This window comes from Oryza brachyantha, chromosome 3, assembly GCF_000231095.2.
Source record: "Oryza brachyantha chromosome 3, ObraRS2, whole genome shotgun sequence".
Lineage (NCBI taxonomy): Eukaryota > Viridiplantae > Streptophyta > Magnoliopsida > Poales > Poaceae > Oryza > Oryza brachyantha.
In genome coordinates this window covers 20,409,789-20,427,413 of record NC_023165.2, presented here as the reverse complement: position 1 = coordinate 20,427,413, position 17,625 = coordinate 20,409,789, and the positions used below count along the sequence as shown (strand labels likewise).

The window sequence follows — 17,625 nt, the reverse complement described above, 5'->3', positions numbered from 1 at the left end:
GCAGATAGGTAATCGTTTTAATCCTTACATTCTTAGGATATGTTCGGTCTTCTTCTTTGACTAGCAATTTGCTCGTACGCTGTTACGTGAATTATGGTATTTAAAAATTCTCATCGGCACCTTGGAAATGAGAAAACTATTAGAACTTATTTTCAAAAGTAATTAGTTTGTATTTTTTTTTATATTTCAACTATTACTTTTGGACCATTAAAAGCAAAGGTTAGATGTATACGACAATTGAATTAAAAAATACCCTTCAAATAGGTCCACATATTAGTTCATAGAACTTGGCGGTCAGAGTGGCATACTCACCACCGTGACTCATTACAAAGTAATGTAATATAGGCACGTGCAATCATCTGTATTACTTTTTAATAAGTAGTGTTAGTAGTGAATCTGCCAGCACACATCACCAACTTCTAGTTTTTAAGAAATTGGTAAAGAGCACATTTGTTAGCCATCCTCCACCAAATCTCTATTTTATATAGAAAAAATATTTTTGGAAATATATACATTAATTGATACATCGCCAGCACTGCTGCTCTTTTTAAAGTAGCATATATATGCAACAATAATAGTAATAATATGTCAATGATTATTTTCTTTAATTAAAATCCCGTTGTGTTTCATGAATCAATAAACAAACTAATATTTAAGTTTTCCGAAGGTGCATTATGGCATGTCTAGAATGGGTCATTGTTTAGGTTTTTTTTAAAAAAAGCAAACGGCATATTTACAAATAAAAAATATATGAATAAAACTTTTACATATGTATTATTAGCGATCTAAAAGACATGACTGAAAAATAAACTTTGTGAAAAATCTCTTAAAATCAACTCTAAATTTAAGGTTAAAAGTTTAAATTTTGGTTTATAAGAAAAAATCAGCGAAAAGATAGATAGTATTGCTTTCATTCGAAAGAATTCTGGAAGTCTGGATTCTAGAGTTACAGCAAAAGCGAGCAAAAAACAAACCAAACTGTTTTTTTATTAGTTGCAAGCTAAAAGGAGACGTGCTATACTGGTTGATGATGGATGGCCCTAACCAAGTTGGGCCCAATCTAGAAGAGGGATCTCAAACGCAATTTGTCATTTTCCTTAAAGTCAGTCAGTCATTTGGTCATCGTCAGATCAAATGCTTTCAAACAGTGATTTAATGAACTGTCTCATCTTTATAAAATATTGATTCCCGGTGAAAGGGCCTCTGTTGTGCCTTGCCATGACACCTGTACTTCGTTTAAAGACTCAATTTACTGTAGAAACTACAGTAGCCCACCAATATCATTAGATTTTCGTTCGTTGCTCTGCCTACCGTTCGATCAGCAGAAAGCCTTCTACTAGCTTCATTGCGTCCCAGCGCATTGACGCGTTCACTGCAGATAGGAAATCAGTGCTCGCGTCTTCTCCGCCTCCGCGGCCGCGGGCAGCTGCTCCCATCCTCTCTGCTCCATCCACCCCTCCTCACTTGGCCGGCTGCCTTTGCACGCACACATCTACGCTTGCTTCTTGCTCCCCCTGCCGTCAATTTGTCGACGCTCTCTCCATTCTCCTCGGTTGACGTCTGCGCCGCCGAGCATACATAGTTTGGCTTTGAATGAAAAGATTCCCACCACTGCAAGCACAAAAATATTTACTCTTTATTCTACATTTTGGTTATATGGATGCTAAGGAATTTGTTACTATGAGTTGACTTTATATGTTCCAGGAATTTCTATTATTCATATTCATATTTTGATCGAGAGTAATTCTGTACAGCTAGATGCGTCTTTATTGCTCAACAACCATAATTATCTAATTATCTCTTTTTAGCATCAGTTTTCTCAACACAACGAAAAGCTTTCTGTGTGCACCAACCAACCTGCATCAGAGAAAGAAGCTGCAAAGAGCAAAGAACACACCTGTTTTCAAACTTACAGTCTCCATCAATATGGCTTACGATTATTTTTGGTATATGTCTAAAAGCAGTGCCGACCACATATATTTAGTTATGTAATTTGATATCAAATATACATAAAAATATTTCTTTCTCATTTGCTTGCGATGTACCGCCCCAAAGCGCGGGGCGCTGACTAGTAATATATGTTCTTGGGTTCCTCCTGAATTCGTTGGAGTTAAAGATGTTCACTTTAAAACCCTTCTCCATTAAATTTGTAATTGTGCATCGTGTGAAATATGTACTGCGCGGCTGAACATCCAGAAATTGTTGTCACATAGATAGAGATTTGTACAGACCTCTTATGGTGATTGTTTGGGTATTTCATAAAAAAAATCAAACTGTATATTTGTAAATGAAAAATAGTCAGTGAATAAAATTTTGATATACGTATTCTTGGCGATCTAAAAGATGATGCTGGAAAATAAATTTTGGAAAAAGCCTCAAAATCAACTTAAATTTAAATATTGAAAATTCAAATTTTGACATATAAACATAAGAATAAGAAAAAGATAAAGATAATACTCCCTCCGTATTTTATATGACGTCGTTGACTTTTGAATATACATTTGACTGTTCGTCTTATTCAAAATTTATATCTAAATATGCAATAAAGCATACTTAAAGTTCCTATAATAATAAATCATATTATAACAAAATAATTAATAGTTATATAATTCTTTGAGTAAGACTAAAGTTAAACGTAAACCTAAAAGTCAACGACGTCATATGAAAAATATGGAGGTAGAACATTAGAGTTTATATATGGTGGGAAGCATACGCTCGGCTTTAACATTTTGTGGTGAGGTTTATGGGCAGGAGGAGAGATGAAGTGTGCTGCCGCGGCTGGTAAGGATGTTCGTGGTGGCCATGGTTGACAAACTCGGGCCACGTTCGGGTAAGGACAGGTACCTGACACGGAAAATGTACTAATAGATTAGTACATGATTAATTAATTATTAATTATTAAAAAATATAAGTAGATTAATATGATTTTTTAAAATAATTTTTCTATAAATTTTTTTAAAAAAAATACATCGTTTAGCCGTTCGGGAAGCGTGCGCGCGGAAAACGAGAGGATAACTTACCCATACTGCAGAACGCGGCCTCGGTACTGTTATCAGCTCACAACACAATGATCCAATACACAAAACAATGTTTTTTCCTGACATTTGTCAAAGCAAATCTCCTTATCATAGTTCGGACTATTTTGAGAGGAACAACTGTTGCTGTTCAAGATGATCTACGCGCCCCTATCAATGAATTTCTGACGCCTTTCCTGTTCATATGCAACATTTGGCCCATGCTCGATGTTGCAAGTTGCAAACCAAAGCTGCTCTGCTCCAGCTCAGCGTTGCTGCAGATGCTGCACCTCAACTCAAAGTTTCATAGTGCTGCTGTATGCATGTATCTCTGTATCCATGACTGCAATTGAACTAAATTCATCTGTATCTGTAGCTGCACCAAACTCATGCTACTGGCCGGAACGATGCCATCCAGCACGCACCAACAGCAGCAGTACCCTAACATCATTACCGTACACCGTCGGTTCAGTACTCACAGTGACATTTCATGGCACCTCCATTATCTGAACATGGTAAGATATATTTCTCACGCCATTCACACTGCAGTGACTGTGAGCTGGCGGGGGTGGCTCTAGCTCTGCACGCTAGCTCTAGCTCGCTACCTCGGACGGGACCGCATCCCTGCGAAGCCGTCCGCGCCCTGCAGAAGGCATGCACTCCTCGTCAGAGACGCCGCTCAGCTCGTATCCCGTGTGTGGTCCTTGTAGCTCCATCCCTTTCACCGTCCTCGAGCACCGTCGATCGACGCAAGCCTCAGCGGCATCGATTTGCCCGCAGCGCCCGCCTCCACCGCACGAGCTCCACCGACCGACGTCGCCCCGAGGAGGACGGGAGGGGGCGCCGCCGCCCGCCGGTTGAGGGGGATGGGAGTGGGATCGGCGCCGGTCAATGGGCTGAGGAGAAAGGGGGCACCGGTGGACAGGGTGGGAGAAATAAGACGCTAGTGAATAGGGTCGGAGGGCTGAAATATAGAATTTATGTGGAGCTATTTAGAATAAATTGCATTGTGAAAGTAGTATATGTGGAGGTAGTTTCATCTACTGATATCTGAGACCATTCTTACGAGTGGTCTGCACTGCAATACGAATAGCCTCTGCAATCTCCTTCGGAACGTCATCTCAGCATCTCTTTCTGAATGTCAGGTGGTTAGCTGTGATGTCGTCTCTATTGGCTTGATTCGACTGCAAGTTCTGGCAGTAAACGATCCCCTTCGAATAGATAGATGTTCATGGTGTGGTGGTGGAGTGGAGCCATTTCAAAAAGGGTGTGATCCCTTTGACATTTTTGAGTGGAAGGTGCCAAGGTGGTGGTTAGTTTGAGACAGGCTGGGGATGATGGGGATCAGATCACCCCAACCATCTTTCTTTCAGTTGGGGGTAGCAGCAGCAGCTGCTGCTGCTGCAGGCCACACCACCACTTTTTTCTGTGGTCTCAAGACAGCTTGCAACTGCATTGCAAATCTGATTGGCATGTGATGGCTCAGCTTTCTGGTACCAGATGATGATCATAGGAAAAGTGCTGCAGATATTTGCCTGGATATATATATACATATATATGATTTTCATCGATATGTTGGTGTTTCCATTTCACGGAGGCTCTTCCTTGGAACAGAATTTGTACGTTTTCCGGATGCTCCTGACGTATATGTCGTATGTATTTTGGCCAGGGCGTTGTGCTGCTGGCGCGGAGGTACGCGTTTTCTGCTGCGGTCATGAACTCACCCAGGCATGAAAGCAATTTCGCATTCATCTTACGACTTACCACTACGGTGGCAAATTAAGAGCTATGGTAAATATTGAACCTTGGTTATTCGGATTTGTTTTCTCATTAAAACATAATTTCTTCCCCCAATTAATAAATCAAAGTAAAAATGTATTAAAATGGACCAATGAAAACTGAAAATTGTAATAAAACATACTCGAAATATATAGGCAGCAGTGATTTCAAATCACTAATTTTGCAAATATGAAATAGAAAGTAATTTTTTTCATGTATAGAAATTGTACCTGAACCCCTAAACTATTAACTACTAGCTTAAAAAATTATCACATTATCTAGAACTAATCTAATAGTACACATATACCATATTTAGCTATGGACTTATCTTATAACATTAATACTATGGTCCACCATATTCTCTCACATAGCTAATAGGAACTTGTGTTTGGGGATGAAAACAGATTCGAAAATAGCTCTATCATATATATATATTTTTTGCAACTCTCCGGTGCATTTTACTTATTTATACTATCCGTAGAAAAAAGGTATTTTTTATTTTGCTAATTACTTAATTAGCATTATTTTGTAATCTTGTTTCTTTGCAATAATGTCACAATAAAAAAGGACGATATTACCCTTTCAAATTTCTATTACACCTAATATTATTGGTAGTATAATTTAATCACGATCGTCAGTTAAAAATAGATTAGCGATGTGGATTAAATTCTACTACTAGTAAAATATACCACAGCCCGCCATATTTTTTTTCTTTCTTTTTCAAAGTTGGAATCGAAAACGGTACGAGGACGTAATCGACCACTATCAGATATGGATACAAATAGAATACAAATATGGTGGCAAGCTCTGTATACGAATATGTACTAAGGGAGTTTTCTTTTACTCCCTCCATGTTTTTTTATATGACACCGTTGACTTTTAGATCAACGTTTGACCATTCGTCTTATTCAAAAAAATTATATAATTATTATTATTATGTTATAATATGATTTGTTATTATAAAAACTTTAATTATGCATTATAATTTCGCATATTTGGATATAAATTTTGAATAAGACGAATGATCAAATGTGATTTTAAAAGTCAACGATGTTATATATAAAAATATGGAGGGAGTATCATTCTGCTATACGGTGCAAATTTGCATAGAAATTCCACTCAATAGCAACCGCCGACTTAATCTCTTACTAAACCTGATCGATAACACCTCCAAAGACTTAATTTGCCGTAGAACCGAAGGGCAGGCTCGCCTCTCCGTGTCCACGCACACAGCGCCGTGGGGCGGCGTCGGTCGAGCAGAGCCATCAATCCGCCGCCGAGGCGCGCGGCTTGGGAAATCTGGCCGTGTGGCAGGCCGGATGCCCTCGCTTGCCGGCGCGGCGAGCCCGGCATCCATGTGCGTGCGCGCATGGGAGAGCGCGCGCCCGTGGACTAAACGGCACGCACGAATCGCGCGCGTCCATGCCGCGCGCTGACTCGTCTTCCCCGACGAGCATCCCCATGCGCGGCGAAAGAGAGAGCTGACCATGGCGCGCACGCGTAGATATGCGCATAGCTTGCTGCGCTCGCGCGCCGGGACGGGGCACAGCGGCATCTGCACCGCACGCACACAGTGCAAGCAAGCTCGCTTGGCGATCGTGCTTACGGATTTGTTTATTTCTGCGGCGGCTATGGGGAGGAGGAATGTTTGCTTGCTCTAAACTTCACCTCACCTGCGGACCGAAATCTCATCTATGGCCTAATGTATAATCTACGGCGATCATCAACGCAACCTGAGTGAAGCTAAGGCCTCGTTAGTTTCCCAAATTTTTTTCTAAAAACATCTCATCGAATCTTTGGATATTTAAATAAAGCATTAAACATAAATGAACAAAAAACTAATTGCCAGTTACGGAAGAAATCTTGAGACGAATCTTTTGAGCCTAATTAGTCTATGATTAGCCATAAGTGCTACAGTAACCAACGTATGCTAATAACGAATTAATTAGGCATAAAAAATTCGTCTCGCGGTTTGTAGGTTAGCCGTAAAATTCGTTTTTTCATTCGTGTCCGAAAACCCCTTCCAACATACGGTCAAACGTTCGATGTGACCCCTTTACTAAAAATTTTTGCCAACTAAACAACCCGTAAATGTACACCCTTTCCGGGTTTTTTTTATTCATGATATTGACTAGGTTTAACAGTTTGTTTTATTTAAAAATTTTATATAATTATTGGTTATTTTATTGTGATTTGTTTAATTACTAAAATCACTTTAAACACGACTTACAATTTCATATATTTACATAAAATCTATAAAATCTATGAATGAAACACATGTTTAACGTAGATCCAAAAATTTACTGATATTGTATAAAAAACCGGAAGAGTATTAGATTGTGTCTCACTCTGTCATAAAAATAAGATTATTTTTATCTTATCTTATTTATCTTAAAATACGTTTATTTTTAGGTAATTGTTGTATTGAATTTATTTTTTTTTGAAAATAAGAAAACATGTACATTGAATTCAAATAAGGTGCCGGCAATTGTATTAGGAATTAATAAAATAGAAAATATTTTAGTTTTTTATTCCTTAATGGTATACGTGCCTTACGTAAAAGATAAAATTATTTTTCAAACGTAATGAGTATTTCGTATCCGTTCCAATTCGAATTCGTCATGTTTTCGTATACGATAATATTCGATTTTGTTTTCGTATTCGAGGTTTTTTATTTCAAAAAAAAAATAGAAATAAAAATAGTAAAGATAGTGTCCGAGCTGTTTTCATCCTTACTCTTACTCTGGTGATACAGCAGTTCCTACAGAGATACTCCTGCTAGTATATACCGCTTCATGATACTCCTACTGTTGCATTGGTGTTTGGTAAATGGGAGAAACTTCATTAGAAATTCAAAATGAAGAGAACATGTGCATTAGGATTTAAAAATAAAAATGCATTATAGTATTTGTAACTTTTATTGATATATGTGATGTGTGGTAAAATGACGACTTTTCTTAACGAAGAGAGTATTTTTGTTTTTTTTATAACCACGGTGTTTCTCCGGTTCTACCTGATGGACCATACTCACTTAATTCAAAAAGAATAAATTTCTAATTACGATTTTTTTACCGAGGGATTGGTTCAACTCGTACCAAGGACTGGTTTAGTTCCCAAATTTTTTTTCAAAAACATCGCATCGAATTTTTGGACACCTCAATAAAGCATTAAATATAGATAAACCAAAAAACTAATTGTACAGTTATGGAAGAAATCTTGACACGAATCTTTTAAGCCTAATTAGTCATTAATTATCCATAAGTGCTACAGTAACCAACATGTGCTAATGACGGATTAGTTAGGCTCAAAAGATTCGTCTCGCGGTTTCTAGGCTAGCCGTGAAATTTGTTTTTCCATTCGTGTCCGAAAACCCTTTTCGACATCCGGTCAAACATTTAACGTGATATTTCTTCAAAAAATTTTCTCAATCTAAACACCACCCTCTCTACCTTGTGCCGTATGACGTCATTAGCACGTGCTGACCTGTGGCTGTAGCAAAAAAAAAGGGCCCTTCCTCAAATCTCCCGCCACTCACATGGGCATTAGCTAACACCACCTTGTGCCGTATGACGTCATTAGCACGTGCTGACCTGTGGCTGTAGCAAAAAAAAGGGCCCTTCTTCAAATCTCCCGCCACTCACATGGGCATTAGCTGGTGTTTGGTGTTTAGATTAAAAATTTTTGAAAGAAATATCACGTTAAATGTTTGACCGGATGTTGAAAGGTTTTCGGACATGAATGGAAAAACGAATTTCACGACTAACCTAGAAACCGCGAGACGAATCTTTTGAGCCTAACTAATCCGTCATTAGCACATGTTGGTATTGTAGCACTTATAGATAATCATGGGCTAATTAGGCTCAAAAGATTCATGTCAAGATTTCTTCCATAAATATGCAATTAATTTTTTAGTTATCTATGTTTAATGCTTTATTTAGGTGTCTAAAAATTCGATGTGATATTTTTTGGAAAATTATTTTGAACTAAATAAGGCCTTAGCTGCACCCATCAATCAAACAATTACGGTGGTAGTGATGTCCACATTAGACAAAAAGAATGTACTGTTTAGGGTAATAACTTTATTTTTTCAGTTTTTTTATAATGTTTCGACTCTTTGTCGTATTTAAAATTCTTTTACGATTAATATTATTATTTTTACTAGATGATAAAATATAAATATGTCTTTATATGTGACTAATTTTTTAAGTTTTTATATAAATTTTTAAAATAAGACGAATAGTCAAATGTTGAATACGAAAAAATAAAATATTGAAGTTACTATGGATCTTTCTTCTTGTGCTTATAAATAATGACATCTTTACGTAGAGACGCGTTCCTGCCGACGTTTCTAGAATACTATTGTTACATAATATAACATATTTTAACTCTCATTAGATGGATATATCTATGATTGAATATAATTTTTATATATATTCAGATTCATTGACATCCATATAATATGAAGGTAATAGGAATTAAACTTTGCCCTTGAAACCAGCCGTAGAAAAAAAAAATAGGTGTACATATGTGAACGTTCAGTTATCCACTCCACTTTAGTAAGTAACATTCATTTTTAAAATTTTGAACAGATAAAGAAAGGAACTAGTGGTTGCTAAAAAATCGTATATTTATACTTCTACATTGACCAAGGGGAATTAAATAGTGCAAATAAGATGACAATTATTTTCAAAACATACCGCATGAAACAAGCAGAGTAACCTAGATTTCCATAACATTTTTATCCTTTGGAAACAATTGTTTAAATGACACGTATATTCATATGTCATGCAATGGAGCAAATCCGGACAAGAACACGCTTACGCCGGAAATTTTTGTCATGCCTACAATTTTCAACACCGACGAAGCGGGGATACCAAGGCAACGATGCTATCGTGTACTCAACCCTTATCTAGAGTTTGATAAAATGCGTATTCGGTTTGGTTTGGAGTAATTTCGTGAAAATTTGAAGAAAATTAAACTGTTTTCGTGAAAATTCTCTATCCTAAAGGAAACCTAGCTATAGCACGATACAAGTACCATGATCCTTAAAAAATAGTCGCATTTCGTTTTATTTAAAATCAGACGCCATCTTAAATTGGAGGTGCAATCTAAAACATTAGGCATTTTTACCTCTTAATTATATTAGAGATAAACGGCAACTCCTTTTTTTTGAACTTGAAGTACAGAGTAACCTGGATTTCCACAAACAATTTTATTCAATGAAATAATTGTTTTAAATGACACGTACAATAGATCATGTAACCCAGCAAAACCGCTTACGCATGAAAGAACACTACGGGGCTGTTTGGGGAGCTTTTTTTTACTGTATCTTTTCCCAAAAGCTGTTTATGTCAGAAACTGTCCTAAACGGTCCATAGCTTTTGAGAATCTGTAGTTACAGATTCTAAAAAATGAACTAAGAAAATCCAGAAGCTAAAGAAGGTAGGTTTAGAAGTTTTTCCAGATTCTCAGAAGCTGGCTACCAAGCAGCTATTTTTTAGAATCTAAAGTTTCCCAATCAGACCCTACATAGCACATATAGCACATAGAACAAATTTTGCCCCGTCTAAAATTTTCAACACCGACTAAGCGGAGATAGCGAGGCAACAATTCTGTAGTATATTCAGGCCTCATTTGGAGCTAAAGAAAATTCCTATTTTGGTTTAGGAAAGATTTCACGGAAATTTTGAAACAACTAAAGTGTATTCTATAAAAAAATATATGTAAAACAACAACCACCCAAACTATAGCAGGACAGAAATAGCAAAATTCTTTAAAATTAGTCGCATTTCTTTTTTCTTAAAATTCAGACGTTACCCTGTTCGGCACTTGGCTTATTAACCCGTTCAAAAAACACAATAATAAATTAGTACATAATTAATTAATTATTAATTATTAAAAATTTTAAAAATAAATTAATACGATTTTTAAATCAACTTTACAAATTTCAAAAAAACACTCCAGTTAGTTTGGGAAGTGCGCGAAAAAAAATATGGATTTGCTAGCTCGGGTTGACAGCCGGTCGTCAAAAACCGGGGGAGGGGGGGCAAATTTGTAGCATCAGGCATTTTTTACCTCTTTCTAGATATAAACTGCAACTATAATGTTTTTTTTTAAACTTGGAGAGGACAAAGCAGTCGCTAATGCGTGCAGTAAGGGTATTTCTAACCCATAAACCCATAACATTTGTTTTTATAAAGTCTTTATCATCCATAAACTAGTACTAGACACTACTCATTTAATACAAATATCACTATTCTATACTTTAATTTAATACTACTTATCTCACATAATATATTGGATGTTGCGTAAAAAATATGTCTTATGCAAGACATGGTTTCATTCTCTTTCCTTATTTATTTATTTCACGCATTTTCTTTTATCTTAAATGATAACTTATTTAGTTATTTAATACTAAGACACGTTCTAGTCATTGATTGGAAAGCAGCGTAAACAAAAGCTGCCGGTCTGTACTGCAGCCCCCTTCTCTCTCTCTCAGCGAATCTCTGTGCACTCAGCCCCAGATCTCCAGAACTTTTAATGCGCTCCATTTAAAACTCCATCCTGCGCCAACTACCCATGCCGCCCGCTCCCCTGTCCCAACCTCTCCAAGCAATCCACGCATCTTCTTCTTAATCCTGATTTCCTTTTCTTCAAAAGGGATTCCTAATCTCCTCTTTGCTTTCCATTCTTCTCCTGCATAAGAAAAAGGACCAATCTTTTCCTATCAGAACTCATCCTGTAGTTGCAAAAATGGAGTCTTTTTTTCTTTGATGATGATTTAAGGTAGTAGTACCGGTAGATAGTAGTCCCTCCGTTCCAAAATAAACCAATTTTTCACTTTTTACCTATAATTTTTAACTCTTCGTCTTATTCAAAAAATTTTTTTGATTGATATTTTTGTTTTTATTAGATGATAAATCATAAATAGTACTTTATATGTGACTAATTATTTTTAAATTTTTTAAAAGATTTTTAAATAAAATATATGGTCAAATATTGGACACGAGAACCGGAGGTAGTAGCTTACTAGATGATCTGTTTGACCTGATTCATCATCAACTTTCAGGATCCTTTTGACATCTTCTCTTGCTTGTTTGGCGGCTTGCTGCTTGGCCGACCTAATTCTTTTGTTTCTTCTCATCTTTTTCTCCCTTTTCTCACCTGGTACAGTTGGTACTGGAGTATTAATATCCAACAAAATAAAATTTGCTACTACTACTGCTGCCCTCTTTATTTTTTTACTTAAATTCTGGGTCCTGTACTGTACTTGGGACCAAAAGACCCCAAAGAAAACAAAGCAACACCAACTGCCCTCCTGGTTCAAAGCTTGATTAGTACACACTCACACCCACACAGGAGAAGAGAGAGATGGAGAGAGAGGCAAGAGGAGGGTCAAGACAGAATAGAAACTGATCTCTTCAAGAAAACCCCCACCACCACCTGCTGCTGGCCTGGCTGGCCTCCTCTCCTCCCACTGTGATCCCCCCCACCACCATTAACTTGCCTGCATTTGTGGTTTCTTGATTCTCTTTGGTTCGTTTTGGAGTAGTTGGATTAGTTGGTGGCCGAAAGAGGGCCATGAATTGGTGAGTGACCCTGCTTCTGCTTCGGTTCTTGGAAGAGAGAGAGAGAGAGGGGGGGAGAGTTCTTGGAGGCCACGCATGGTTTGAGCTCTGGACTGGAGTGGCGGTCTGGGGCTTCAGCGGTTTGCGCTTGGTTTAGGCGGCGGCGGCGTCGTTTGAGGCTCGGAGAGATTATCTGTTCAGGATGGCGTCATCCCTGAAGCTGGGATCGAAGCCTGATGCTTTCAGAAGGCAAGGGCAGGCATGGTAAAGCTCTTGCCTTTTTGTTGTTCAGTTCTTTCCTGCTCATCCTAAGTTTTCTGCGTTTTGATGTGTTGTTCAGCGCGGCTGCGATATGTAAAATGGCTCTCGGCCTTGTTTGCATTATTTGTTCTTCTTTTGCTATCTGAGAGGCTGAGAGCTGACAGGGGGAGACAAATTGTACGAAAATTTGGTCAAAAAAGTTCCTTTTTGCCGCGGGTTTATGATTTTTGGGCATGGATGGGTAGAAAAAACTCTTTTATGAGAGTGTGACTATTCAGAAGTCAGCCCGTACTTTTGGCTGCGTTGTTTTGGTGGTGCATTTCTTTCATTTGTTTGGTTTTTGCTTGCTCAACTCGCTTCTTCAGTCGATTACAATTGCAAGATGCTGTATTAGCACTTGGCAGGGTTGGTTTGCTTGCTTCCTTGCTTGTCATGAGTGGTGCTATCTATTATACAAGCACAATAACAATATTCCGCTTATTCGAGAGAGGAGAAAAAAAATGGAAGTGAACACCTGAATTTCGGAAGTTGTGTTTGTTGTGCAAAACTGAATTGTTGCCAAAATTTGGAATTTCAAGTTCTTTAGAATTGATATCTTTATATCAGGTTGTACTTTTCAGTGTATACGACGCTAGAGTTGAATCTTGCATATTTCTCCATATGAAATTCTGAGTGATAACTCCCCCCTTAATCATCCCTTTAGTGCGTCATTGCACAAACTAAATGCATTAGGGACGTTGAAGCTGGTGGGTTAATTATTCCTATTCTGTCCACAAAGATTTTTGTTAATTGCAGTTGACTGCTTGTGCAATTAGTTTATGGGGAGGGCTCGTGAAGCCTTTCGTGGATCCACATCACATTAGTTGGCAGTGAGATGCTACTGTTCCTCATAATGGAGAAGTTGTAACCATCATGTAATTATTTAGATGGGGGCAGGTTTGGATTTATTTTCAAATGGACCAATCAAGCTTTCTATTTTTCAAACTCAATCAATCTCCTTTCAACTTGTTGAATCTAAGTCTTAAATACTCTGATGTGCCTTTGCTTAGAGGGATAAAACAGTCATGACGTTGTATGTTGTCTTGTGGACAATAAATATTAAGAGAATTATGCACTGCTTCTTAGCTGATGACTGTTTTTGTTCTGTAAGAAATTTATTATAATATTACAAATAGTACTAATCGAATGTTATATGATTATTAGACTAAAGAAAGATTATGAACGATTTATTCTTTACGCAATAGATAGTCAGGTCAATCCAAAACGGACCATTTTTACCTGTATTTTCTTATACAAGGTATTTTGCGTGATTCTAAATAGGATGCACGTTGAAAATTGCTTTGAGATTTACATTCGCCTCTAGGGATTCATTCCAAGCAGCATTTACGTTTCATTTTCTCAGTAAATTAAGTGATTCAACTCAATCTGGATGACGACTGTTTTTTCTTCTTGCAAATCTCCTAGGTTCTGTACAACTGGACTTCCCAGCGATATTACTGTTGAGGTTGGAGACATGTCTTTCCACCTTCATAAGGTAATATGCCTTTTTCTATGAAATCTGTAAATTATCTCCCCATTTTCTGCTCCAACTAAAGATTTTTTAAAACTATCATAGTGCCCACGCGTTATAATGAGCAAATAAGTGTACTATATCCTGAATAATAACTAAAGGAATAATCAGCATCAATCTAAAATTTTTATACTCACATAGGATCAATTAGTCACCTTTTTTCAGATAAGGATAAATTAGTCACGTACAGATGCATATGGGCAAGAATATTGGTTATAAAAATCCAAGCAACGCATATAGGTTTAGATGTAGAAGACAAATGTAAATACATAATACAAGGATTAGTTTTTAACTAGTAGGACACACTCACACACAAACAATTATATTGGTAGTAGCTTGCGTGCATTGCACATACGTGTAGAAGAAAATTTTAAATGCATATAATGGATGTGGTGATTACAAGCAACATGTATATATTTTCACCGGTAGTTGCTTGCATGCATTTAAATAATATATATGCTGATGTGTGGAAATTTTTTTAAAAAAATGCATCTATTCAACCGCCTGTTGCTTGCATTTTTTTTTAATTTGCATACCTTGACTTTCTCTGGCTGTTCTTTACAAGTACAATTTTGTTGCAGTTCCCTTTACTTTCAAAAAGTGCCTTTCTTGAAAGGTTGATAGAGGAGACTTCAGACCAGGAAGAATGTGTCATCAGACTAAATGACATACCTGGGGGTGCCAAGTCATTTGAGCTAGTCGCAAGGTTTTGCTATGGAGTAAAAATAGAACTCTCATCTGAAAATGTTGTTTACCTACGTTGTGCCTCTGAACATCTCCAAATGACTGAAGAAATAACTGAGGACAACTTGATTGCGCAGTCAGAGATTTTCCTTAACCAAGTTGTCATTCGTAGCTGGAAAGATTCTCTGAAAGCATTGGAAACATGTGAAGATCTTCTCCCTAATGCTGAAGACCTGCAAATTGTGAAGAGATGCATTGAGTCATTAGCATCGAAGGCTACTACTGATCCAAACCTCTTTGGCTGGCCAATAAGGGAGCATAGCCTCATGCAAAGCCCTGGTGGCAGTGTACTGTGGAATGGGATCAGCACAGGTGCCAGGCCCAGAAACTTCAGTTCAAACTGGTGGTATGAGGATGCGTCATCTTTGAGTTTCCCCATGTACAAGAGGTTAATTTCTACCATGGAGTCTCGTGGCATCCGACCTGAGATTATTGCAGGATCTTTGACATACTATGCTAAAAAATATATCCCAGGACTAAATAGGCGTCATAGCATGGGAGCAGTGTCTCTGACTGCTACTCTGTCTGAGGTAGAACAGAAGAACTTACTTGAGGAGATTGATAGACTATTGCCTATTCAGAAGGGTTTAGCATCTACAAGAGTTTTGCTTGGGCTACTTCGCACAGCCATGATTCTCAAAGTCAGCTCCACTTGCATTTCAAACTTAGAGAAACGAATTGGCATGCAACTGGACCATGCCACTCTGGAGGATCTACTGTTGCCAAATTTCTCCTACACAATGGAAACTCTGTATAATGTCGAGTGCGTGCAAAGGATTCTTGATCATTTTTTGGCAATGGACCAGGCCAATGGTGCCACCTCCCCATGTTTGGATGATGTCATGGCTTCCCCTTCTTTGGCACCAATCACTACTGTTGCTAAGTTAATCGATGGCTATCTTGCAGAGATTGCGCCAGATATCAATTTGAAACTTCCAAAATTTCAAGCTCTGGCATCTGCTGTGCCTGAGTATGCCCGCCCGTTAGATGATGGGCTTTATCGTGCCATTGATATATATTTGAAGGTAAATATTTTATATTAGTATTTATTTTTTATTGCTGTGCTCAATCTTTGTTTGCAACGACAATAATTAGTGTTCTGCCTTAGGAAACTGAACATCTGAGCATGACTTGTCTACAATCTGCCTTTGCGTCTGTTTCATGGTCTGTTTCATGTTAACGTTGGATTGCTCACAGGCACATTCCTGGCTATCAGAAGCTGAACGGGAGCAGCTCTGCCGGTTAATGGACTGTCAGAAACTCTCCCTGGAAGCATGCACCCATGCTGCACAGAACGAGAGGCTTCCGCTGCGCGTCGTCGTGCAAGTCCTCTTCTTTGAACAGCTCCAGCTACGAACCTCAATTGCCGGGTGCCTGCTTGTCTCCGACAACCTCGAGGGATCTAGGCCACTGCGAAGCGGCATCGCGACGTCAGGCGAGGCTGGGGGATGGGCCACGGCTGTAAGGGAGAACCAGGTCCTGAAGGTTGGCATGGACAACATGAGGATGCGCCTGTCTGAGCTCGAGAAGGAGTGCTCAAACATGAGGCAGGAGATCCAGAAGCTGGGGCGTGGCAAGACCGGGTGGATCGCTTCGCGTGTCCCCAAGAAATTCAACCTGAAGTTGAAATCCCAGATGTGCAGCGCCCAGGAGGGCTCAGTCAGCGAGCAGCAGAAGAGCATGAGCGCGAAGCTGGACAAGCTGCAAGCAAAGGTATCAAAGCAAAAGAAGCAGCTTTCAGGAAATGCCTGAAACCTGAACCTCGCGGTTCACTTGTAATTGTAGCTCGGTGTTAAATTACCTTTTTAACTTCTTTCATGTTCCTAGGTCTTTAGGTCAGGGCTCATTCGGAAAGGTGGGAATTTTACCGGATTTTCACAGGAATCAGTTGGATTCATGTGAAACTCCTCCAAAATTCTCCGTTCTGAATAAGCCCTGAATGCATGGGGTGTAGTGGTCTGTGACTGAGTTCCTTATGGCGAATATTTGCGATGTTTTGAGTGCTAGTGAGAGTGAAAATGTGTAGCTAAGAATGAGGATCTGATGTTCTCTTTTGACTGGAGTTTAGTACAACTGTACAAGTGAATCAGTTCATGGCTGTAAGGACTTGATCTGTAACTTATGCTTGCTTTCCAGTACCAAAATGTTTGAATGTTCAACACAAACAGTTCAGTGAGACAAATTCTGTAGTGCTGTCAGCCTGTCAGCATGACTCCCTGGCTGTTGTGTGTGATTGTTGTGACGAATTGATTAGGCCCCTTTGATTAAAGGAAATTCGTAGGAATTTTGGAGAATTTTATTTCTATAGGAATTTTTTCTATAAAGACCTTTGAATCAAAGGAATGTCCTTTGAATCGAAGGAATGAACCATATGAAATCTTGTAAAATTCCTATAGAATGTCACTTTTCATATAAGTTTTGGAGGTATTTTAATATGAGATAGAACCTCATGGAAAAAATCTTATGTGTCTTTATCTCTTCTTAAATTCCTGTGTTTTTTCTGTGGTTCAATCAAACGGTCATTCCTATGTTTTTCTTGTGTTCTGTAATTCTCTGTTTTACACTTACATTCCTGTTAGAATCCTATGTTTTTCCTATTACTTTGTTTTTACATCCCTGTGATTCAAAGGGGCCCTTAATGAGCATTTTTTTCAAACTTCTACTATTACGCAAAACCTTTCTATTCATG

At 38.2% G+C, this 17,625-nt stretch overlaps 1 protein-coding gene and 1 long non-coding RNA gene across 2 annotated transcripts; one reads left to right on the top strand and one right to left on the bottom strand.

Moving 5' to 3' along the window:
- Positions 1 to 951: 951 nt before the first annotated feature.
- LOC107303844 lies at positions 952 to 4,180 on the bottom strand. The gene is made up of 3 exons (XR_001549813.2): positions 3,021 to 4,180; positions 2,714 to 2,844; positions 952 to 1,611 (listed from the first exon to the last, which is right to left on the bottom strand). It is a non-coding gene; the product is annotated as an uncharacterized LOC107303844 (long non-coding RNA).
- Positions 4,181 to 12,052: 7,872 nt separating this feature from the next.
- LOC102715745 (BTB/POZ domain-containing protein At1g30440) lies at positions 12,053 to 17,014 on the top strand. Its single transcript, XM_006650274.3, has 4 exons — positions 12,053 to 12,625; positions 14,087 to 14,156; positions 14,774 to 15,961; positions 16,134 to 17,014. The coding sequence occupies exons 1-4, from the start codon at positions 12,564 to 12,566 to the stop codon at positions 16,686 to 16,688; spliced, it is 1,875 nt and encodes a 624-aa protein (XP_006650337.1). The 5' UTR covers positions 12,053 to 12,563; the 3' UTR covers positions 16,689 to 17,014.
- The last annotated feature ends 611 nt before the right edge of the window (positions 17,015 to 17,625 follow it).